Source organism: Thalassophryne amazonica, chromosome 3, assembly GCF_902500255.1.
Source record: "Thalassophryne amazonica chromosome 3, fThaAma1.1, whole genome shotgun sequence".
In the NCBI taxonomy this organism is placed as follows: domain Eukaryota; kingdom Metazoa; phylum Chordata; class Actinopteri; order Batrachoidiformes; family Batrachoididae; genus Thalassophryne; species Thalassophryne amazonica.
The window spans coordinates 67,613,629-67,639,751 of record NC_047105.1 but is presented as its reverse complement, the minus strand read 5'-3'; the positions used below and the strand labels follow the sequence as shown (position 1 = coordinate 67,639,751).

Genomic DNA, 26,123 nt, shown 5'->3' with positions numbered 1-26,123 from the left:
ATTCATTCCACACACAGAAAGAAAAAGCATGATGTCACTCATTTGTTTTTCTGTTTAAAGTTGTTGTCAAGGTAACATATGTAAATAACTGACCTGTGATGGCTCCTGTAGAGTAATGTCCGTGGCAGCAATTTGTCTTTGCTGTAACTAATATATTTCATATTAGAAAATGACTGAAATGTGAAGTACTTGGTGCAAAAATGGTCATACACGATATTCTGCAATTCATTTCTACTCAATTATTCAAATGCCCATATGTGAGCCCCTCGAGGACTCACTTGCCTTCAATATCTCACCATGTTCAGTGTGGGTTTTTAATTGCTTCTATGTTGGTGATTCTATTGTAGAGTTTTATTTATGGTTATTTCAGTGTGTAACTGTTGATGTAAAAGCACTCTGGAATGTAAAACTTCCACCACAAAATCTTGTACAAATAATTATTACTTGTCCAGTGTAAAATGAGTGGGATCTAAAGTATTAAAATGAGGAAGTTACAAGAAACCAAATACGAGGTCTGTTAGAAGAGTATCGGACCTTTTTATTTTTTTCAAAAACTTGATGGATTTGAATCACGTGTGCTTACATCAGCCAACCTTGAACCTTCGTGCGCATGCGTGAATTTTTTCACGCCTGTCGATTGCGTCATTTGCTGGTAAGCAGCTCGTCCGATTTTCATTGCAAGGATAAAGACGGAACGACTGGAGCAACGCCGCATCAAATTTTGCCAGAAACTGGGCGACAGCCAGGTGGAAACCATTTGGATGATTTAGACGGCTTTCGGTGACGATGCTATGGGCATCACACAGATTAAGGAGTGATACAACCGGTTTAAAGACATCCACAAAATGGTGGAGAGTGAGCCACGCTCCGGTCGGCCATCAACATGCTGAAATGACCAAATCATTTCCAAAGTGAACGCTGTGGTGATGCGGGACCGTCGTGTGACTATCCGAGAAATTGCGGAAGAGGTAGACATCAGCATTTTTTTGGTACATTCCACTGTGAAAGAAGATTTGGCCATGAAAAGAGTGGTGGTGAAATACATGCTGCTGCTGACGGCGGCACAAAAGCACCTCCGTGTTGAAGTCTCACAGGACATGCTGTGACATGCCCACCTCTTCCACAATTTCTCGGATAGTCACACAACTGAAAAGTAACCGAAAGCCGTCTGAATCATCTGAATGGTTTCCACCTGGCTGTCGCCCAGTTTCTGGCAAAATTTGATGCAGCGCTGCTCCAGTCGTTCCGTCTTTTTCCTTGCAATGAAAATCTGCCGAGCACACTACACGTCCTCACACAAAGGCTGCTTACCAGCACATGACGCAATCGACAGGCGTGAAAAAATTCACGCATGCGCACCAAGGTTCAAGGTTGGCTGATGCAAGCACATGTGATTCAAATCCATCAGGTTTTTGCAAAAAATAAAAAGGTCTGATACTTTTCTAACAGACCTCGTACAACAGAATTTCGTGCAAATAAATCACAGTGAATACAGAAGTACTGGTCATGTTCCTCTGTATCGTTCACATCAGTGTATACAACCCCTGGCAAAAATTATGGAATCACCGGCCTCGGAGGATGTTCATTCAGTTGTTTAATTTTGTAGAAAAAAAAGCAGATCACAGACATGACACAAAACTAAAGTCATTTCAAATGGCAACTTTCAACTTTCAAATGGCAAGAAACACTATAAGGCAGTCAGTAATGGTTACTTTTTTAGACCAAGCAGAGGGAAAAAAAAATATGGAATCACTCAATTCTAAGGAAAAAATTATGGAATCATGAAAAACAAAAGAACGCTCTAACACATCACTAGTATTTTGTTGCACCACCTCTGGCTTTTATAACAGCTTGCAGTCTCTGAGGCATGGACTTAATGAGTGACAAACAGTACTCTTCATCAATCTGGCTCCGACTTTCTCTGATTGCTGTTGCCAGATCAGCTTTGCAGGTTGGAGCCTTGTCATGGACCATTTTCTTCAACTTCCACCAAAGATTTTCAATTGGATTAAGATCCGGACTATTTGCAGGCCATGACATTGACCCTATGTGTCTTTTTGCAAGGAATGTTTTCACAGTTTTTGCTCTATGGCAAGATGCATTATCATCTTGAAAAATGATTTCATCATCCCCAAACATCCTTTCAATTGATGGGATAAGAAAAGTGTCCAAAATATCAACGTAAACTTGTGCATTTATTGATGATGTAATGACAGCCATCTCCCCAGTGCCTTTACGTGACATGCAGCTCCATATCATCAATGACTGTGGAAATTTACAGGTGAGTCTTAGACTACGGGCGCTTATGTCCTTTGATCATATTGTATGTAAAAAGGGGAAATTTCACACTTTTACAGTTATCTTTACAATGAAAGTGTGTTAAGAAATTTGTTCTAGTAGTCTATGATGACTTTGTCACCTTTTTTCAGCATCATTATATGCAAATATTGCCGTTTTGTGCTTGTCCCACACCCTGACTTTTGATCTTCAATGATAAAAATGAATAGTAAAGAAACGTTTTTTCTAATGTTTTAAAATATCTCTGAGTAAAATATCAGTAAAATAATCAAAACATAATTGGGGTATTCAATGTCATACAACTGTTGTGATTTTTTTTAAACAAAATGTAGTTGTCCCACACTATTGCCGTAATTTCCACCACAACATTGTAATGTCCCTTTAAACAGTTTGTATGAAAGATTATTTGGGTAGTTTCTATGGAGATAAACAGTGACATCAGAGCACATGTATATAGTGCCAAATCACAACAAACAGTTGCCCCAAGGCGCTTTATATTGTAAGGCAATGGTGTGGTGGAAATTACATTTACAAGGCCAATAGTGCCCGTAGTTAAAGAATCACCCTTACATGTTCTCTTCAGGCAGTCATCTTTATGAATCTCATTGGAACGGCACCAAACAAAAGTTCCAGCATCATCACCTTGCCCAATGCAGATTCGAGATTCATCACTGAATATGACTTTCATCCAGTCATCCACAGTCCATGATTGCTTTTCCTTAGTCCATTGTAACCTTGTTTTTTTTCTGTTTAGGTGTTAATGATAGCTTTCATTTAGCTTTTCGGTATGTAAATCCCATTTCCTTTAGGCGGTTTCTTACAGTTTGGTCACAGACGTTGACTCCAGTTTCCTCCCATTCGTTCCTCATTTGTTTTGTTGTGCATTTTCGATTTTTGAGACATACTGCTTTAAGTTTTCTGTCTTGACGCTTTGATGTCTTCCTTGGTCTACCAGTATGTTTGCCTTTAACAACCTTCCCATGTTGTTTGTATTTGGTCCAGAGTTTAGATACAGCTGACTGAACAACCAACATCTTTTGCAACATTGCATGATGATTTACCCTCTTTAAGAGTTTGATAATCCTCTCCTTTGTTTCAATTGACATCTCTCGTGTTGGAGCCATGATTCATGTCAGTCCACTTGGTGCAACAGCTCTCCAAGGTGTGATCACTCCTTTTTTGATGCAGACTAACGAGCAGATCTGATTTGATGCAGGTGTTAGTTTTGGGGATGAAAATTTACAGGGTGATTCCATAATTTATTCCTCAGAATTGAGTGAGTCCATATTTTTTTCCCTCTGCTTGGTCTAAAAAAGTAACCGTTACTGACTGCCACAAATTTTTTTTTTCTTGATTTCTTATAGTGTTTCTTAAAGCCAGAAAGTTGCCATTTGAAATGACTTTAGTTTTGTGTCATGTCTGTGATCTGCTTTTTTTCTACAAAATTAAACAACTGAATGAACATCCTCCGAGGCCGGCGATTCCATAATTATTGCCAGGGGTTGTATATTATTTGTACATCTGTGGAGCACATGAAGACTCATCTCAGTTTATTCTCTGCATGTCATAATAAATATTTTATTTTGCAGGGAGCCATTGCCCTTTCTCACAAATCATCAAAAATGTTTTTTATCCATGGGAATAGCTATGCACCCATTTCCCCCCCCCCCCCCCCCCTTTATTCAACCTTTGAGCAAAACATGGCACAAACGTTCTTTGACAGAATGTAATGTCAAACCACTTACTTGAGGGCACAGTTTGTAAAACTACAAAATGGCATAAGTAAAATGGTTAATACCTGGCTGGATGACCACTGAGCAGCAGCTATGGCTGTGCTGGCAACAGAGAGCGCATTGGCTCTGACTCCATCGGGGGGTGCCAAGTCTCTGAAAAATACACGGTGTCATTAACTCTGCAGCACATGAATCATCCAAGGCAGTCTTTCTACCTTTAGCTGTGCTAATTATTGGACACAGAGTTAATCATGCTGTAAAATGTTTTGATTTAATTGCAGTTGTCAAAATAACACTTTAAAGCCTCGCAAGTTCATCCAATTTTGCAAAGTTTTTTCAAAGTGTGACTATGAAGGCTTAGAGAAGAAGCGACTTTGGGTAAGCAATCCCAATGGAACAGCTGTGGTGTGAACACCCGACTTTTAAGCAGCTGGTGCTGCTAGCAATGTCTATGCTTACCAGCTTACTGACTGTGGCTGGACAAATAAGAATCAAAAACAGAAATGTGACAATGGATGTCGGATGTTTAATGACCGTCACATCGAGCAGTGTTGGACAGCAGCACGATATTCTGCATGGATGCTGTGGGCCACTTAAGGGGAATTAAAATGAGAGGGATGCTGTTATATGGGTTACATATATTGGATGTACAGCAAAACTCACCTAAACAGTCATCGTATAAACCGGATACTCACACTCACCGGTCAAAAGCAAAAGTCTCAATGCTTTTGTATGGTTTTCCTTGTAATAAACACCGTATACACTGGATTTTGTATAACAGATTTTCGCTCACATCAGACAAAATGTCCTGTCCCATCACAATGTATTCCCATTAAAAACCCCTCGTATGTACCGGACAGGGCAGTCTGAACGTGCCCAGCCACAACAGAAGTATGAAATTAAGTTCAGCACTGACACTCACCAATTCGAGGAAAGTGGGTACCGTATTTCCTTTGTGCATATGGCCCAGGGCCTGTATGCACGAAGCAATCCAAGGCTAAAAATAGCTCCTAGTTACATTATTCTAAGAAAAATCTTGGAATTTCTCGAATTCTTAGACATTTCTTTGAATTTTCCCTTGGTAAGATGAAAGTTGCCGCAAAGCACCTTAGGCTTTAAGAGAGCCCCTACGGTGCCAAACTGGTAAGAGTAGTGAGGACTTTAAAGAAGCCTAAGAGTGTCTTAAACAGACAAGCTGGTGGAAAAGAGATGTTCTCCCTATGTAGGATGACAGTGAGTCATTAACACGCTACCAGCTTGATCTACGTAATTATTTTATGTTAATTTACTGTCTTAATGTTTTTATAAATCGTTTCGGTGGTTATCATATTCACACATTATCATTATTTTTATTATTATTAGTATTATTGATACTTTAATTTATTATTACTTCTATTTTATCATTTGATTTTTAAATGGACAACAATGGAAATAAGTGTTTTCACTTTCTTATGTCATGCATGTATTTTTAACATATTTACAATTATATTATGTACTTACACTGAACTTATTAATAAACTCACGCACCCACGCACACTTTTAATATGTAAATAACTGGCATGTGAATATGTTCAAACATCTTCAAGCTATGTAACAGCTCATTTTGTGGAGAGCTGCGTGATATAATGAAAGACGTGAGAGCTTTTGTCTGTTGTGTGGGCCGCCAGAAGAGGAGGTACTGCGGGCCCACCACCAGAGGGTGCCCTGTCTGGAGTGCGGGCTCCAGGCACCAGAGGGCGCAGCCGCCTCACAGGAGCAGCCAGGGTGACAGCTGTCACACATCACCTGCAACAGCTGTTACCAATCACCTGATCAGCAGGGGTACATCAGCAGGACAACGTCTCCACCTCTTTGCCGAGATATCGTTCTACCTGGAAGGTAACGTACCTCAGCTGACTGTTTTGACAGTATCCTTTGTGATTTTGTGCATTATATTGTGGACTGCTTTTCCAACGAGAGGTGGAGGTAGCTTTCCTGCCGTACTGATTCCTGGGTGCAAACGCATCCTCAGTTAATCGCTTTTTTGTTCCTCGCCAGCAGTACCAGGTCCGACACGCGGAGGCAGTGGCCACCTGGGAATTCGGGACTTGGCGGCTCCAGTATTCCCGGGGTCTGGTGACGGAGGAAATCGTGTGGTTCCGGTTCTGCTTTGGACAGGCGTCTCCTATCTTCGAGCCTGCCCACACGACACCTTTGTGAATTGACTCTTGTCTATTGTTGCAATCTGTTGTATTTGTTGTGCACATTCACAACAGTAAAGTGTTGTTATTTGACCTACTCCATTGTCCGTTCATTTGCGCCCCCTGTTGTGGGTCCGTGTACCTACACTTTCCCAACATTGTCGTCTTTTTGGCACTCTGCCACAAGGAGGTGCTCTTATTTTCAGACCAAACAACACAGGGACGGCATCAAACACGATATACTTTTTACTTGTGGTGACAACATGGTGACACTTAACTTAAACCGTACACCATTTATCCGTGTGAAGTTAGGCTGTATATATATTAAATGCAGGTCCCTGTAAGTGGTCAAATCCCACGATATCACAGAGGGTTCAAACAAGACTATGGTCTCCTATAAATCACAAATCTTGTAATTAATTAGAGTCTTTTAGATGCCCATCAGAACGAGAATAAATGTTTAATGAAAATCAAGCATAAATCAGTACACAGCAAAAAAAAAAAAACACTGAATAAAATTTAAATTGTGAATTTTACAGCCTATACAACACACAGTTTAAATATGTTTTATTCAGAAGAATCACAGCATAATGTAAATAGCGTGCATGTGATGTTGACTCACTTCCTGGAACTCTTGGCATAATCAACACCTATTGTCTTTCCATCCAGTTTCAGAGGGGGCTGAAGGCACTGGAGAAACGTGAGCAGCTGCGAAGCCTCCTATACAACAGGGATTGAAGACAAATGATCATCTTGCTATCCCCAAAAAACAAAATAAAAAGTGACATTAGCACAAGTCTATAAATGATTTGCACAGAATATTTTTTAAGATGTGTTGGCGATACAGTGGAGGTCAAACCAAATAATAATTACTCGAGGAAGTGATTCTTCTGTCTTCCTTTAATTTGGCAACACAGTATGTTTTTACAGTGCCTAATGTACTGGCACTGGCAGTGAAAGCTCTTTGCACTTCTTGCTGAAATTTAACAACAACAGATTCCAAATGCAAAAGAAAGTGTGAAATCAACTTTAGATTTACCTGCTCTAATCACTTTGGATGCAAGTTATACATTTTCAATCAACTTGTTTTGGTACCCAAAATATTTACATGTATTTTATTTGCAAACAACTTATTTGGTTTTCATGTAGATCAAGGTTTTAAAATAATAATGAGGAAGGATGAAAAATAATCATAAGTGGTTTGCATAGCTTCAAACCAGTGATGCAGACCGAATGGGCCCCCTAAAAATCGGTCTGCCCTGCCTTCACTGCGCATAGTTTCTGCTTCAAACTGCACTCCAGTTATCTATCTCAGCAACAGATATCTGAAGCTTTTGTACAACAATCTTTTCCACATAAATTCAGCAATATTTCATAATAAAAGACAAGAGAGCAATCAGAGCACCGCAGCTACATGAGTTGCTAGTTGATATGGTCACAGTGCGTCTGTCATTTCAAAGCATCATGAGTTTCGCAGAGTTTCTGCTTAAAACAGCCTCGTTTCTGCTTAAAACTGACTTTAGAATGATTTAAGAGGTTTTACCTTTATCATCTAATGGTTAATAGTCACATTATTCCCTTTGATTGCTTGGGTGAAGAAACTCTGTCTCAGACGTGCTGCTGTAGCCCGAAATGACGCATGCGCAGTGAAGGCAGGTGGACCGATTTTTAGGGGGGACCGTTCGGCGCAGACTGAATGGTCTGCGCAGACCATATGCAGACTGAACGGTCTGCGCAGACCCAAAGCAATCAAAGGGAATAACGTGACTATTAACCAACAGATCACAAGGTAAAACTTCTTAAATCATTCTTTAAGCAGAAATGAGGCAATAATCGCCTCATTTCACTACTGATGCACCAAAATAACGTAGGCGCAGCTGCATGTCAGATGTCTGTTGTGCTGCTGCTGCGCTCTAATCGGTCCATCGTCTTTTATTATGAAATAATGCTGAATTTATGTGGAAATGATTGTTGTACAAAAGCTTCAGATATCTGTTGCTGAGACAGTTGATGACTGGAGTGCAGTTTTAAGCAGAAACGAGGTGATAATCGGTGGATCGCAGCTGACGCTGAGAAACGATGATGCCGACACCCTGCCTTCCCTGATGTGCTGTGAAGGCAGGGTGGACCAATTTTTAGGGGGGACCGTTTGATCGGTGACACCAGTTTGTGGAACACAGACGAAAACCTGAAACCATTGGTATTTTGGTAGGAATGAAAATGAAACCAGAAACTTTATATTTTTTTTTACGTTCCAGAACATAAATTTAAAATAATACAGTTACGGTTAATATGGTTATTTTTTCAATTCTTGAAAAGATTTCCATTTACAATGACCCAGTGAGGACTCCATTAATGCTCCACACCCAAACAGTTGGTGGCGGTAATGCACCATGTCAGGTTGCAAACCGCCAATAAACTTGACAGAAGTTGAGGACAACTCTTGAGGTTCACTTCCACCTGTCACTTACTTTGGATACTGCTGGCAGGACACACAACTGTTTCAGGCTAAGAAATGCACCCAGAGCAAACAAACATCGACGGACTTCTTTAAAAACTTCTTTATTCGGGTCATTATGATGCTTTTTTGTTGTTGTTGTCTTGGTGGATCAAATGGAATTTATTTTCATCACGAGCAGAACGCCAAAGATACGCCAGACAGCTGAACACTAGGATTGGGTATTGAGAACTGGTTCTTTTCGAGAATCGTTAAGAAATGATTTGATCCACCGACATCAATAGTGTTTTTGCTTGACAATTCCCTTATTGGTCCTTCAGAGCAGCCTTTGTTTTTGAGGGTGTTTGTCGGAAAAATGATCATTTCTCTACGTTGATTACAGACCCTGCAGCGGGTCTATAATCAACCGCTTCTGCAGCACGGCTCTGCTTTGAAGATTGAAGCAATGAAGCAGTGCTCCAACCCGCTGCTTCCTTGGTTCTTTGCTTCGCTGCTTTTCAGAAGCGGCAAATCCACTTCTTAACCCCTCTAAAAGCCATTAAAATATGTCAATCGTGAGTCACTTTTGTGCGGATTAAAGTCACTAACAGGGACTCTTGTCTTGTTGCAGGCAAGAAACGGGAATCGTCCTCTGTTCCATTGGCACAGCTCCAAATGCTGCGTGGCTCTCTGCCAAGTCAAGTTAGAAAGATAGAATCTGGTTGGAATTAATAACTTCAAAGCAAATCGCCATTTAAATCAAATGACACCTCTTTCCAAACGATGTAATACAATCAAACTGCAATCGATCAAAACATTTTTTCCTCCCAAAATTAGACGTCCTGCGCTGATGTGCAGCAGCCGGCTGGGTTCAGCTCAGAGGTATGGAAAGACATTAATGCCAAAATGTCTGAAAGGAAATGCTTTTGTTTATTTCTATTTATATGTCCAGAGATCAAGGATCCAGTGACAATTTCATATTTATTCACTTTAAGACTCAATAAAATGTTGTTGACATAGAAAACCTGTAAAGCCTACATTTACAACCCCTGGCATAAATTATGGAATCACCGGCCTCGGAGGATGTTCATTCAGTTGTTTAATTTTGTAGAAAAAAAGCAGATCACAGACATGACACAAAACTAAAGTCATTTCAAATGGCAACTTTCTGGCTTTAAGAAACACTATAAGAAATCAGGAAAAAAATTGTGGCAGTCAGTAACAGTTACTTTTTTAGACCAAGCAGAGGGAAAAAAAAATATGGAATCATCCAATTCTGAGGAAAAAATTATGGAATCATGAAAAACAAAAGAACGCTCCAACACATCACTACTAATTTGTTGTACCACCTCTGGTTTTTACAACAGCTTGCAATCTCTGAGGCATGGACTTAATGAGTGACAAACAGTACTCTTCATCAATCTGGCTCCAACTTTCTCTGATTGCTGTTGCCAGATCAGCTTTGCAGGTTGGAGCCTTGTCATGGACCATTTTCTTCAACTTCCACCAAAGATTTTCAATTGGATTAAGATCCGGACTATTTGCAGGCCATGACATTGACCCTATGTGTCTTTTTGCAAGGAATGTTTTCACAGTTTTTGCTCTATGGCAAGATGCATTATCATCTTGAAAAATGATGTCATCATCCCCAAACATCCTTTCAATTGATGGGATAAGAAAAGTATCCAAAATATCAACGTAGACTTGTGCATTTATTGATGATGTAATGACAGCCATCTCCCCAGTGCCTTTACCTGACATGCAGCCCCATATCATCAATGACTGTGGAAATTTACATGTTCTCTTCAGGCAGTCATCTTTATAAATCTCACTGGAACGGCACCAAACAAAAGTTCCAGCATCATCACCTTGCCCAATGCAGATTTGAGATTCATCACTGAATATGACTTTCATCCAGTCATCCACAGTCCATGATTGCTTTTCCTTAGCCCATTGTAACCTTGTTTTTTTCTGTTTCTGTTAATGATGGGTTTCGTTTAGCTTTTCTGTATGTAAATCCCATTTCCTTTAGGCGGTTTCTTACAGTTCGGTCACAGACGTTGACTCCAGTTTCCTCACATTCGTTCCTCATTTTTGTTGTGCATTTTCAATTTTTGAGACATATTGCTTTAACTTTTCTGTCTTGATGCTTTGATGTCTTCCTTGGTCTACCAGTATGTTTGCCTTTAACAACCTTCTCATGTTGTTTGTATTTGGTCCAGAGTTTAGACACAGCTGACTGTGAACAACCAACATCTTTTGCAACATTGCGTGATGACTTACCCTCTTTTAAGAGTTTGATAATCCTCTCCTTTGTTTCAATTAACATCTCTCATGTTGGAGCCATGATTCATGTCAGTCCACTTGGTGCAACAGCTCTCCAAGGTGTGATCACTCCTTTTTAGATGCAGACTAATGAGCAGATCTGATTTGATGCAGGTGTTAGTTTTGGGGATGAAAATTTACAGGGTGATTCCATAATTTATTCCTCAGAATTGAGTGAGTCCATATTTTTATCCCTCTGCTTGGTCTACAATAGTAACTGTTACTGACTGCCACAATTTTTTTTCTTGATTTCTTATAGTGTTTCTTACAGCCAGAAAGTTGCCATTTGAAATGACTTTAGTTTTGTGCCATGTCTGTGATCTGCATTTTTCTACAAAATTAAACAACTGAATGAACATCCTCCGAGGCCGGTGATTCCATCATTTTTGCCAGGGGTTGTAGTACACAGACAATTTGCAAGAGGTATCGATAAGGGGAATTGATAAGGAATCGGATCGATAAGAGGAATTGATATCAATAAAATCTTATCAATACACATCCCTGCTAAACAATGGCAGGAATACATTTCAAATTTTAAAATAACTTATTTTTGTTGTTGTTAACAGGACAAAGCAATGGAGTTCTCTGGTTCAGAGAAACACACTCAGAGCAGACAAAAACTGAGGGCCTTCTTTAAAAACAGTGCATTTCTTCAGTAATTTCCACGATAAGGAATTAAAGTATTTCCCAGACGTCGTCTTCCAAAACAAGAATGTCTCATCATCAGGCTTTGATGATGAATCAGACTGAAACGATGTAACGGGTCAGATGAAGACTTTATATTTATTCCGTGTGTGAATGGTTTTAGGAAGTGGCTGTTTGTACATATCGTACTGATAACATTCATATGTAGTGCAGCCTTGTTATGGTTAGTGGTTATTGTTATGGTTGTGTGAGGACTGCAGTTTTTGCTGATGAGCCAATCCATGAGTTTGCACAGGATTCTCTGCGAAACGGGGAGCAACACAGCGCCATGTCTTTTAAAAGCACATAAAACGCACTGCTTCACTTTAAATACACAATAAGTCTATTTCTTGTGATCAGTGCAGGCCCTCTTTCTCTTTAAAGTCTATTTTATTCAGTGTCCCATTTTGAAAAGTTCTAGATTCTGTTGCCTGATACAGTGTGCTCTATTATCTTCTCCATTATTCGTGGGAGCGTTATAGTGCCACATGCTGTACACGTCAGGCATATACAGTGTATCTGGAAATACTCAACGTGCTTCACTTTTTCCACATTATGTTATGTTACAGCCTTATTCCAAAATGGATGAAATTAGTTGTTTTTCAAAATTAAACACAATGCCTGATAATGACAATGTGAAAAAAAGATTTTTTGTTTGTTTGTTTAGATATTTACAAATTTATTAAAGTTTACCTGTATAAAAGACACCTGTTCACACACACAATCAATCACACTCCAACCTGTCCACCATAGCCAAGCCCAAAGAGCTGTCTAAGGACACCAGGGACAAAACTGTAGACCTACACAAGGCTTGGATGGACTACAGGACTACAGGCAAGCAGCTTGGTAGAAGACAACAACTGTTATGATTATTTATTAGAAAGTGGAAGAAACACAAGATGACTGTCAATCTTCCTTGGTCTGGGATTCCATGCAAAATCTCATTTTGTGGGGTAAGGATGATTCTGAGACAGCTCAGAACTACACAGGAGGACCTGGTCAATGACCTGAAGAGAGCTGGGACCACAGTCACAAAGATTACATTAGTAACACATGATGCTGTCATGGTTTAAATTCCTGCAGGGCAGCAAGGTCCCCCGGCTCAAGCCAGCACATGTCCAGGCTCGTTTGAAGTTCACCAGTGACTATCTGGATGATCCAGAGGAGGCATGGGAGAAGGTCATGTGGTCAGATGAGACCAGAATAGAGCTTTTTGGAATCAACTCCACTTACCATGTTTAGAGGATAAGAACAACCCCAAGAAAACCATCCCAACTGTGAAGCATGGGGGTGGAAACATCATACTCTGGGGGTGCTCTTCTGCAAAGGGGACAGGACGACTGCACCATATTGAAGGGAGGATGGATGGGGTCATGTATTGCGAGATTTTGGCAAACAACCTCCTTCCCTCAGTAAGAGCATTGAAGATGGGTCATGGCTGGGTCTTCCAGCATGACAATGACCCCAAACACACAGCCAGGGCAACTAAGGAGGAGCTCCGTAAGAAGCATTTCAAGGTCTTGGAGTGGCCTGGCCAGTCTCCAGACCTGAACTCAATAGAAAATCTTTGGAGGGAGCTGAAACTCCAACCCTGAAAGATTTAGAGAAGATCTGTATGGAGGAGTGGACCAAAATCCCTGCTGCAGTGTGTGCAAACCTGGTGAAAAACTACAGGAAATGTTTGACCTCTGTAATTGCAAGCAAAGACTGCTGTACCAAATATTAACATTGATTTTCACAGGTGTTCAAATACTTATTTGCAGCAGTAACATACAAATAAATTATATAAAAAAAAATACATTGTGATTTCCGGATTTTTTTTTTTTTTAGATTATGTCTCTCACAGTGGACATGCACCTAAGATGAAAATTTCAGACCCCTCCATGATTTCTAAGTGGGAGAACGTGCAAAATCGCAGGGTGTTCAAATACTTATTTTCCTCACTGTATCTTAAGCCTGCTGCAACTGTGGATCACTTCAAAAAATATATATTTCTTTATTTCTTCCATGGCTTACAGTCACCGTGATTCAACTTTTAACTTTGTGTTATGCCTGCAAAATTGCTCTTTTGCACACTAGCGTTGTGCCTAAATGCTCATTTTGCTACCTCAAGTCATTACGTCAGTGTGCACAGACAGCGGAGCTCATCTGATCATTAACAAGATATTAAATCTATCATACACATACTTTTACAGTTAGGAATGAACATGCAACTGTTTTACCAAGCTAGAAAAACATTAAAATTAGTTACCTTTAGCTGTTCCAAAATGCGTTCCTCATTGAGCAGGAGAGAGTAGGAAAAAAAGCGTCCAGATGAAACAGTCTTGTGACTCCAGAAGCGATGAGAGGTGTTTTCAACATCCAAGGTTTGACAGAAAATGATTAATCCGCTACAAGATAATTATTTTATATACAGCATCCGGCGCACAAAGCAGGCGGAATTGTGTGCACAAGAGGGCTGAGCCTGTCCAGAAAAACCTCCCCGGTCCCGCGTAGCTGCCAGGCACTCAGATAATGGGCTTTTAGCAGCCTCGTCCACACCACACACATGCCTCTATAATCCTCGTTAGTCCTTGTAGTAACTCATACACAAACTGCTCCATGCTGTTGATGCTAAATTTTGAACATCTTGAAATTAGCGCCACACTCAGAGATGAACCTTGTTAACCAAAGATACTGCTTCTAAGAGCCTCTCAGTCAACATTCTCCCACGATAGTTGAATAAGTCCTCTCGTAGCCAAAAAAAAAAATGCTGCATGGCTCATTATTCATCTTCATTATTTGGTGGGACCAGGGCTTTAGCTGTGTGCTTAGTGTCATTGTCTTTCTGAAAGATGAACCACTGCCCCAGTCTGAGGTCAATAGCGCTCTGGAGCAGGTTTTTATCCAGGATGTCTCTGTACATTGCTGCATTCATCTTTCCTTCAACCCTGACTAGTCTCTCAGTTCCTGACGCTGAAAAAAAATCCCCACAGCATGATGCTGCCACCACCATGCTTCACTGTAGTGATGGTGCCTGACTTCCTCCAAACATGACACCTGGCATCCACACCAAAGAGAGCTATCTTTGACCCATCAGACCAGAGAATTCTGTTTCTCACGGTCAGACTCTTTCAGGTTCCTTTTGGCAAACTCCAGGGGGGTTGCCATATGCCTTTTATTAAGGAGTGGCTTCCGTCTGGCCACTCTACCATACAAGCCTGATTGGTGGATTCCTGCAGAGATGGTTGTCGTTCTGGAAGGTTCTCCTCTCTCCACAGAGGAATGCTTGAGCTCTGACAGAGTTACCATCAGGTTCTTGGTCACCTCCCTGACTAAGGCCCTCCTCCCCCGATCACTCAGTTTAGATGGGTGGCCAGCTCTAGGAAGAGTCCTGGTGGATCTCACTTCTCCCATTTATGGATGATCGAGGCCACTCTGCTCATTGGGACCTTCAAAGCAGTAGAAAAGTTTCTGTACCCTTCCCCAGATTTGTGCCTCAAGACAATCCTGTCTCAGAGGTCTACAGACAATTCCTTTGACTTCATGCTTGGTTTGTGCTCTGACATACACTGTCAACTGTGGGACCTTGTAGACAGGTGTGTGTCTTTCCAAATCATGTCCAATCAACTGGTGGATTCCGATTAAGTTGCAGAAACACCTCAAAGATGATCAGTGTAAACAGGATGCACCTGAGCTCAATTTAGAGTTTCATGGAAAAGGCTGTGAATACTTATGTATTGTGATTTCTTAGTTTTTTTATTTTTGATATTGTGTGTAGAATTTTGAGGAAAAATGAATTTCATCCATTTTGGAATAATGCTGTAACATAAAATGTGAAAAAAGTGAAGCGCTGTGAATAGTTTCTGGATGCACTGTACAGTGTTTTCAGTACCCCACACCTGACACAGAACATTATTAACCGGTTTGGCAACAATTTTTTTTTTTTTTTTTGTTCTAACCACTTCGGGAACATCAATTTCAGTGTGGAACCCAAAACCGGAAACGTTAAATACTGTTTCTGGTCTGAACAAACCAGTTGGGAAACTGGTTCAAAGCCATGGTGGTTTGGTATAAATTTGAAAATAAATTCATTATGTTAGCCACCCCCCCAATTCCACAGGGCACCATTCTATTATGATCCAGATCCATGATCCAGAAAAAGTGCAAAAACGGGATGAAACGACTTTCCTTCCGTCAGGCTGGCTTATAAAGTGCAAACCTGGCAACTTGCTCAAAAACAAAAGTAAAGCTGCACCCGGCTGCATCCTCGGCCAGAACCGCAACAAACGCTGCTTCGGCTTCAAATTTTTACCCCGATGGAGCACAATCAAATAGGTTTCAAGCTTTACTTACTAGGACTACCCTGTTTAAAGATGTTTGAACATGACTGAAGCTGCTAAGACTTCAAAAACCCGGAAGTGATCGTCTAATGATGCTGATATGGTTAATCGGAATGAAATTTTTGAACAGCTTGAAAATTTCAACCCAATTTCAAGACTGATGATGACCATAACTACTGTGGATACCAAATTTGTTCAAGATTGACAAAAGATGGATCAAGAAGTTACTATGATGCTTCAAAACGCACACCAATTTGCCATCTGGAATGAAACAGGAAGGAATGGCACTCTGTGGACTAGCCCTATTAGTAAATGTATATAGAGGTATTTGCACAACAGCACACAATAATGAAATTTAAATAATGGATGAAAAAAAACACATTTTGGGATTATTGAAAATAAATTGAGATGGAAGTCAACATGCAGCTTCAGCCTGCACCTTTATGGTTGTGTGTAAATAATTTGCTTTAAGCGCTTATGTTGTTTTGTGCTATATTGTTTGAGTTGGAATACTTTTGGTGAATTTATCCCATTCAGTGACCAAAATAAAGTTGACAGTCTGACGCTTAATCTAATATTCTTTACTTATTTTAGCCACAATAACGTTTGATAAACAGCGACAATAACAACGTTAATAACAATATTCAAATATTTACAGATATGACTGTATTTTCAGGTAGTTTTTGAGCATAGAAACAGCTTACCAAGTTAGATGAGAGCTGAACAAAGGCAAAACCTCTATTCTGCCCTGTTTGCTTGTCTTTGATGAGGCGAATGTTGGCTGCAGACAAGTTGGCATATGGTGCTAATATATTCAAAATTCCTTCAATACTTGAAGTTGGGGCAATGTTCCTCAAAATTAATGCTGTAAATAAAATGAACATGTAGACATTAATCAACACAGTGTCAGAATACTGTGTGAGGGTAATGACTGGAAATAAATTCAATACATAATGTAGTAGAAAACACTCACTGTCTACACGATATTCTCCCGGTTGATGAGGCTCCCCACTTGATGAGTTTCCTGCAGGAGAATCCCCTTCTATATTCAGCAATGGCAAAATAAAGCAACACACACAGGTTAGAAATCAGTATACAAATTGAAAACTATTCATGAAAAAATTATATTATGAATTTATATTTATTAAAAAAAAAACTTTTTTTCTTTAACTTATGATGGACTATATTGTCAGTACACGTCTGTTCTAAAGTGCTGGACATCCATGGGTTTAGTGACACTCGCCCCCCCCCCAAAAAAACAGAAAAACTACATAATAAATAAATAACTGTGATATTGACAAAATAAGCATGTCTCAACAACTACTTGATCACATCACTGACTTGAGAAGTGTTGGGGTAGAAAAGCCTCGGTACTCAGGAATAGGGAATACAAGGCAATGGTCATCAACAATGATAATATCATGGCAACATTTAAACCTACAGTATACCTAAATCTTCAACCACAGGACTGGGTTGCAGGAGTAACAGCTCCAGTAGGGGACACTAAACTTCACTTTCCCGCGTCACATTAACTACCTCTGACTGGTGGATCCCGAGGCGTTCCTAGGTCAGTGTAGAGATGTAATCTCTCCACCTAGTCCTGGGTCTTCCTTAGGGTCTCCTCCCAGCTCGATGTGCCTGGAACACCTCCCTAGGCAGGTACCCAGGAGGCATTACCCGAACCACCTCAGCTGACTCCTTTCAATGCAAAGGAGCAGCGGCTCTACTCCGAGCTCCTTACAAATGACTGAGCTTATCACCCTATCTCTAAGGGAAACACCAGCTTCCCTTCTGAGGAAACCCATTTCAGCCACTTGTACTCTTTCCTTTTTGCTAAAGCTTATACTTAGGGCTGGATCAGGTGACCCTGAACTATCCCTTAGTTATGCTGCTATAGACTTAAGACTGCTGAGGGGTTCCTATGATGCACTGAGTGTTTCTTTCTCTTTTTGCTCTGTATGCACCACTCTGCATTTAATCATTAGTGATTGATCTCTGCTCTCTTCCACAGCATGTCTTTTTTCCTGATTCTCTCCCTCAGCCCCAACCAGTCCCAGCAGAAGACTGCCCCTCCCTGAGCCTGGTTCTGCTGGAGGTTTCTTCCTGTTAAATGGGAGTTTTTCCTTCCCACTGTCGCCAAGTGCTTGCTCACAGGGGGGTCGTTTTGACTGTTAGGGTTTTTCTGTAATTATTGTATGGCTTTTGCCTTACAATATAAAGCGCCTTGGGGCAACTGTTTGTTGTGATTTGGCGCTATATAAATAAAATTGATTTGATCCTCATCCCAGCCACTCCACACTCAGCTGCAAACTGGCCCAGTGAGTACTGGAGGTCACAGGTTGATGAAGTCAACAGCACCACGCATCTGCAAAATGCAGTGATGAGACCCTCAGCCCACCAAACTGAAGACCCTCCTCCCCAACTACGCCTCAATATCCTGTCCACGAATATCACAAACAGGATTGGTGAAAAAGTGCAGCCCTGGCGGAGGTAATCTTCCACTGTAAACAAGTCAGACTTAATGCCGAGGACCCGATCACAGCTCTCTTTGTGAATACAGAGATTGGAAGGGACCCCCTCACTCCATACTACTCCCACAGCACCTTTCACAGTATTTCCCAGAATACCCGATCATACACCTTCCCCAAGTCTGCAAAACACACGTAGACTGGATGGGCATACTCCCAGGCACCCTCCAAGATCCTTGTGAGAGTGGAGATCTGGTTGGTTGTTCCATGACCAGGACGGAATCCCCATAGTTCCTCTTTAATCTGAGATTTGACTATCGGCCGAACCATCCTTTCCAGCACCCTGGAGTAGACTTTACCAGGGAGGCTGAGTAGTGTGATGCCCCTGTAGTTGGCACACACTCTCTGCTCTTCTTTTTAAAATATGGAGACCACCACCTCAGCTTGCTACTCCTTTGGCACCATCCCAGACCTCCACGCAATGTTGAAGAAGCATCTCATCCAAAATGCCACAACAAAGCGCCTTGAGGTAGCTTTGTTTTGGTAGCTTTGAATTGAAGACAGCCCCACCATATCCAGTCATACAAATCCAAGAGCACGAAAATGGAGTGCTAATGCCGCGTTCACACCGGACGCCACATGACGCCACAAATTCGCGTCCCTCACCTGGTGATGGATGCGCCACCATCGCCTGGTGTGTTGCTCTGCTTGGGCGTAAACCTTCGCTGCGAAAATTCACCCCAATGCGTCATCAAATAGGAGGAGCTTCCATTCCGCTCCCCAACAAGTCAACATGGCGGACCTTGATCACACGGAGCAAGTTGCTGTGCTCTATTTGTTGTGGAAAGCTGGCAAATGTCACCAGCAGCGCCGTCCCTGGGTTCACAACATCCTCATGAGACGTTCCCAATTCGGGGAGTTTCATCATTTGCTGCAGGAGCTGCGTCTGGATGACGTCCGCTTTCAGCGGTACTTCCGCCTTTCCGGGACCCAGTTTGAGGACCTCATGTCCCGCATTGGAGCCACCATCCGCCTCCAGGACACAAATTACAGACGGTCTATCCCTGCCGCAGAGCGCCTTTCCATCTGTCTTCGGTTAGTAAAAACAACCTGTCTACTATACAAATATACACCAATATATCCAAAATGTCTTATCTAAATATTCTGTGCTTAAATCACTAATCAAAGTCCAACAAAATAGTTCAGATTTTTCAACTTGGGGAAGAGGGCGATGCAACATGATATTGCACCACAAACGCGCCAATCGTTCAAAATCGCTTTATTCGCATCCATCGCGTCGCATCGCGTGGCTTGGACTTTTGTGGCGCCACAACATGTCCTTCCATAGGGATTACATGGCAACCTCTTGCCGCCGTCGCTCGCGTGGTGTCCTGTGTGAACGCGGGATTCAGCATCTCTGGACGGCTCTTATCAACCCACAGGGTTTTGCCACTGCGTAGTTGACTACCTCAGTGACTTCCACCAGGGAAAAAGACAATGATCCCCCATCCGCAGTGGTGGGCACAGCTAACCAAAACGTTAGCTCCGCTTGTACTACAGAGGGTGCTCCAATCTGATGCAGGAGGTCCTCAAAGTGTTCCTTCCAGCACTCGATTACCTCCTCAGTTGAGGTCAACAGGGTCCCATCCTTACTGTATGCAGCATGGATGGCTCCTCATTTTCTTCTCCTAAGGTGCCTCACGGTTCTCCAGAAGCACCGTGGTGCCAAAAGAAAGTCCTTCTCCATGGTTGCTCCCCTCCCACACCTACTACTTTGCCCCACTACAGGGGAAGCTGCCACCCTTCAGGCCTGTAAATATATGCTCAAAAAAAAAAAAAAAAAACAGCACATGAGGTCTTATATTAAAGTCAGAGGGTCAACTCACCAACTCTGGTAGCACCACATCTCAAACACTTCAGTCTCTTTCGAAAATTGTACAGGCAGCACTGTAACAAAACCATTGATATTTTGTTTTTGTCAGAAAATGTAAAAGATGAATTTCCATGAACCCAATTTTTTTCCAGACTTGTACTCACTGCACTGCAAAGCCAATTTGCAATCTTCTGCTTCTTGTTGCTGTAGACCACGACAATGGATTTCCCGTGGATTACCAACTTGTTCTGTGAAGCCAAAAGCCTTTGATTATTTCTAACTTCAAAATGTTTAATCCAAAAGGGCAGGTGAGGTGCTGCCACTACCCCACCACATGAGTGAGGAGAGGTGGAACAGGAAAGAGTGGCTAAGCTTACACTCGCTTAGGTAGCGTGTCTCAAAGGGACCAGAGCTAGAAAAAGAGCTTCAGAAAAAGAGAGAGCTGTTGTTTCATGACAGAGGGAATGAGTTCTCAAAAAAAAAAAGTGTCTAAGGTGTTTCGGACCGGACTGCTGCCAGCTCATCTCTGTCTCACTCCAATCTTCGGATATATAATGGAGATGAGAGAATATTCCTGTGACTGAGCTGGAGCAGAATGTGCTTTGTAACCACAGGGCAGTCATGTATGCACAATATCACTCAGGCTACTGTGATAACAGAAGACACAGATGGCTTCTTGTTTTTTTGGGGCGTTTTTTACTGAAAGTTGCAATCTTTTCTGTATAATCCCAACTCAGAATAAAGCAAGCAAACTTAAGCATTTCCAAAAGCGAAACAAAGAAATCAGGACACTCCTACACTAAAAACAGTTATTAGACAGTATGTTTTAGCTGTGACTTTAATTGTAGATTTGGAACGTTAAACTATGTGACATCAAAACTATCTACCCGATATCACAGTTTGGCATGGTACAACTCTCCAGATAAACACAATCAGATTTCAGCTCCATAAACTGAAAAACTCTATGATCAATCACTTATGTATCAATTACTGGGGGCTCCAATTTTAAAGAATAATTCTAGACTTGGTGATTGTTGAGGCAACCTGATTGGTCTCCATCCATCGGGTAGAATCTTGCAAGTGATAAAACTCCACGAAGGCGAAACCTCGGCTTATACCTAGAGACAGCATTCAAATATAGACGGGAGGTGTGTTAGTGAGAATGCTATGGTGCAACATTCAAACTCACAATCGGCGTGTACAGTCCAATTCAGAATATATTGGACAGGAGTGTTTATAATGTATAAAGAGGATGTTGGTGGGTTTTGCATACCATAGCATGACATGTCTGCACAAAATTGGTGAGCATACATTTACCTCCTTACCTGGCCAACTCAAACTATTATGTGACAGAAAGGTGTTGTTTGACAAGATATATGGGAGGATTCTCAGAGATGGTGATAAAGGAAGCGAAGTGTCAGACACATATTTGAGTTGGAAGGGAGACACTCATCTGAACAACACTCACCTGTTCTTTTCTTCATCAAGCGGACATCCACAGGCTGGGGCCCTTCCAGCTCCTCAAGCGCTGAGCGGATCTGGAAAACAGAATAGACAGATGAAACCTTGACAACATGTTAATATCCTGCATATGGCATGTATAGTGATAGGACATTTAAACCAATGTCCATGTGCCTCTTTTCTCCACACCCTATAAACTTGTTCATCTAGAGCATGACAGAACAGAAGAGAGAAGCAACATATTAATGTTAAACAACACACACCGGCTAGACTAAATTCGACTGTGTCTGTGGAGATTCTTAAATGTATTTTTTTTTAAAAAGAAGAAAAAAGAACTGTGATAACTGACCAAACTGCATTTGTTATGGCGTATTTCTGCTGATACGTGACTGAAAGTGGTGTATTTGTCACACTGTTTGCTTGTCATTTGGTCCTGCGGCGTGCCACTCACAGTACACGCGTGTCCTGTCAGACAGACAGTAATGAGTCTTTTCTGGAGTTGAATATGTCAAAAACTAAAGATATTATTATCAATTTTAGGAAGTCTACCTCTTTTCCATCACCAACTGTTATCAAAGGTGCTGATGTTGAGATGGTGGAGAGCTACAAATATCTGGGTGTGGTCCTTGAAAATAAAATTTGCTTTGAACCACATGTTGATGTTACCTCCAAGAAGGTTCAACAAAGATTGTTCTTTTTGAGGAAGATGAGAACCTTCCATGTTTCTTCCGCGATGATGACTCTCTTTTATAGAAGTTTTACTGAATCTGTTTGATATGAAATTAGTCTGTTATTTTTGTCAGTCTTTGAGGAATCATTGGATCAGGGTTCTCTACCCGCAATGCTTAGACAGGCCTCCATTTCATTATTGCTCAAGGAAGGAAAAGATTCGACTTCCTGTGTTTCTTATAGACCTATTAGCCTCCTTAATGTAGATGTAAAAATTTTGGCATATAGACGGAATCCTCCCTTCTATTATATCAATCAATCAATCAATTTTTTTATATAGCGCCAAATCACAACAAACAGTTGCCCCAAGGCGCTTTATATTGTAAGGCAAGGCCATACAATAATTATGTAAAACCCCAACGGTCAAAACGACCCCCTGTGAGCAAGCACTTGGCTACAGTGGGAAGGAAAAACTCCCTTTTAACAGGAAGAAACCTCCAGCAGAACCAGGCTTAGGGAGGGGCAGTCTTCTGTTGGGACTGGTTGGGGCTGAGGGAGAGAACCAGGAAAAAGACATGCTGTGGAGGGGAGCAGAGATCGATCACTAATGATTAAATGCAGAGTGGTGCATACAGAGCAAAAAGAGAAAGAAACAGTGCATCATGGGAACCCCCCCAGCAGTCTACGTCTATAGCAGCATAACTAAGGGATGGTTCAGGGTCACCTGATCCAGCCCTAACTATAAGCTTTAGCAAAAAGGAAAGTTTTAAGCCTAATCTTAAAAGTAGAGAGGGTGTCTGTCTCCCTGATCTGAATTGGGAGCTGGTTCCACAGGAGAGGAGCCTGAAAGCTGAAGGCTCTGCCTCCCATTCTACTCTTACAAACCCTAGGAACTACAAGTAAGCCTGCAGTCTGAGAGCGAAGCGCTCTATTGGGGTGATATGGTACTACGAGGTCCCTAAGATAAGATGGGACCTGATTATTCAAAACCTTATAAGTAAGAAGAAGAATTTTAAATTCTATTCTAGAATTAACAGGAAGCCAATGAAGAGAGGCCAATATGGGTGAGATATGCTCTCTCCTTCTAGTCCCCGTCAGTACTCTAGCTGCAGCATTTGAATTAACTGAAGGCTTTTTAGGGAACTTTTAGGACAACCTGATAATAATGAATTACAATAGTCCAGCCTAGAGGAAATAAATGCAATGAATTAGTTTTTCAGCATCACTCTGAGACAAGACCTTTCTGATTTTAGAGATATTGCGTAAATGCAAAAAAGCAGTCCTACATATTTGTTTAATATGCGCTTTGAATGACATATCCTGATCAAAATGACTCCAAGATTTCTCACAGTATTACTAGAGGTCAGGGTAATGCCATCCAGAGTAAGGATCTGGTTAGACACCATGTTTCTAAGATTTGTGGGGCCAAGTACAATAACTTCAGTTTTATCTGAGTTTAAAAGTAGGAAATTAGAGGTCATCCATGTCTTTATGTCTGTAAGACAATCCTGCAGTTTAGCTAATTGGTGTGTGTCCTCTGGCTTCATGGATAGATAAAGCTGGGTATCATCTGCGTAACAATGAAAATTTAAGCAATACCGTCTAATAATACTGCCTAAGGGAAGCATGTATAAAGTGAATAAAATTGGTCCTAGCACAGAACCTTGTGGAACTCCATAATTAACTTTGTATAAAGTGAATAAAATTGGTCCTAGCACAGAACCTTGTGGAACTCCATAATTAACTTTAGTCTGTGAAGAAGATTCCCCATTTACATGAACAAATTGTAATCTATTAGACAAATATGATTCAAACCACCGCAGCGCAGTGCCTTTAATACCTATGGCATGCTCTAATCTCTGTAATTAAAATTTTATGGTCAACAGTATCAAAAGCAGCACTGAGGTCTAACAGAACAAGCACAGAGATGAGTCCACTGTCCGAGGCCATAAGAAGATCATTTGTAACCTTCACTAATGCTGTTTCTGTACTATGATGAATTCTAAAACCTGACTGAAACTCTTCAAATAGACCATTCCTCTGCAGATGATCAGTTAGCTGTTTTACAACTACCCTTTCAAGAATTTTTGAGAGAAAAGGAAGGTTGGAGATTGACCTATAATTAGCTAAGATAGCTGGGTCAAGTGATGGCTTTTTAAGTAATGGTTTAATTACTGCCACCTTAAAAGCCTGTGGTACATAGCCAACTAACAAAGATAGATTGATCATATTTAAGATCGAAGCATTAAATAATGGTAGGGCTTCCTTGAGCAGCCTGGTAGGAATGGGGTCTAATAAACATGTTGATGGTTTGGATGAAGTAACTAATGAAAATAACTCAGACAGAACAATCGGAGAGAAAGAGTCTAACCAAATACCAGCATCACTGAAAGCAGCCAAAGATAACGATACGTCTTTTGGATGGTTATGAGTAATTTTTTCTCTAATAGTTAAAATTTTGTTAGCAAAGAAAGTCATGACGTTTACTAGTTAAAGTTAATGGAATACTCAGCTCAATAGAGCTCTGACTCTTTGTCAGCCTGGCTACAGTGCTGAAAAGAAACCTGGGGTTCTTATTTTCTTCAATTAGTGATGAGTAGAAAGATGTCCTAGCTTTACGGAGGGCTTTTTTATAGAGCAACAGACTCTTTTTCCAGGCTAAGTGAAGATCTTCTAAATTAGTGAGACGCCATTTCCTCTCCAACTTACGGGTTATCTGCTTTAAGCTAGAGTTTGTGAGTTATACCACGGAGTCAGACACTTCTGATTTAAAGCTCTCTTTTTCAGAGGAGCTACAGCATCCAAAGTTGTCTTCAATGAGGATGTAAAACTATTGACAAGATACTCTATCTCCCTTACAGAGTTTAGGTAGCTACTCTGCACTGTGTTGGTATATGGCATTAGAGAACATAAAGAAGGAATCATATCCTTAAACCTAGTTACAGCGCTTTCTGAAAGACTTCTAGTGTAATGAAACTTATTCCCCACTGCTGGGTAGTCCATCAGAGTAAATGTAAATGTTATTAAGAAATGATCAGACAGAAGGGAGTTTTCAGGGAATACTGTTAAGTCTTCTATTTCCATACCATAAGTCAGAACAAGATCTAAGATATGATTAAAGTGGTGGGTGGACTCATTTACTTTTTGAGCAAAGCCAATAGAGTCTAATAATAGATTAAATGCAGTGTTGAGGCTGTCATTCTCAGCATTTGTGTGGATGTTAAAATCGCCCACTATAATTATCTTATCTGAGCTAAGCACTAAGTCAGACAAAAGGTCTGAAAATTCACAGAGAAACTCACAGTAACGACCAGGTGGACGATAGATAATAACAAATAAAACTGGTTTTTGGGACTTCCAATTTGGATGGACAAGACTAAGAGACAAGCTTTCAAATGAATTAAAGCTCTGTCTGGGTTTTTGATTAATTAATAAGCTGGAATGGAAGATTGCTGCTAATCCTCCGCCCCGGCCCGTGCTACGAGCATTCTGACAGTTAGTGTGACTCAGGGGTGTTGACTCATTTAAACTAACATACTCACCCTGCTGTAACCAGGTTTCTGTTAGGCAGAATAAATCAATATGTTGATCAATTATTATATCATTTACCAACAGGGACTTAGAAGAGAGAGACCTAATGTTTAATGTTTAATATCAAATAAAAGTCTGGTTT

General features: G+C 41.0%; 1 protein-coding gene across 2 annotated transcripts in view; it reads right to left on the bottom strand.

Annotated features, from left to right (window-relative positions):
• The window catches only part of LOC117506952 (RNA-binding protein 5-like), a 57,786-nt gene that overhangs the window by 14,630 nt on the left and 17,033 nt on the right, over nucleotides 1-26,123 (bottom strand). For both annotated transcript variants that reach the window (XM_034166626.1, XM_034166627.1), the window contains 9 exons: nucleotides 21,789-21,858; nucleotides 21,365-21,438; nucleotides 20,485-20,568; nucleotides 20,334-20,394; nucleotides 16,953-17,021; nucleotides 16,684-16,844; nucleotides 6,834-6,931; nucleotides 4,097-4,184; nucleotides 94-147 (listed from right to left, as the gene is read on the bottom strand). In XM_034166626.1, coding sequence (XP_034022517.1) covers nucleotides 94-147; nucleotides 4,097-4,184; nucleotides 6,834-6,931; nucleotides 16,684-16,844; nucleotides 16,953-17,021; nucleotides 20,334-20,394; nucleotides 20,485-20,568; nucleotides 21,365-21,438; nucleotides 21,789-21,858 — 759 coding nt within the window. The remainder of the gene's footprint in view (nucleotides 1-93; nucleotides 148-4,096; nucleotides 4,185-6,833; nucleotides 6,932-16,683; nucleotides 16,845-16,952; nucleotides 17,022-20,333; nucleotides 20,395-20,484; nucleotides 20,569-21,364; nucleotides 21,439-21,788; nucleotides 21,859-26,123) is intronic.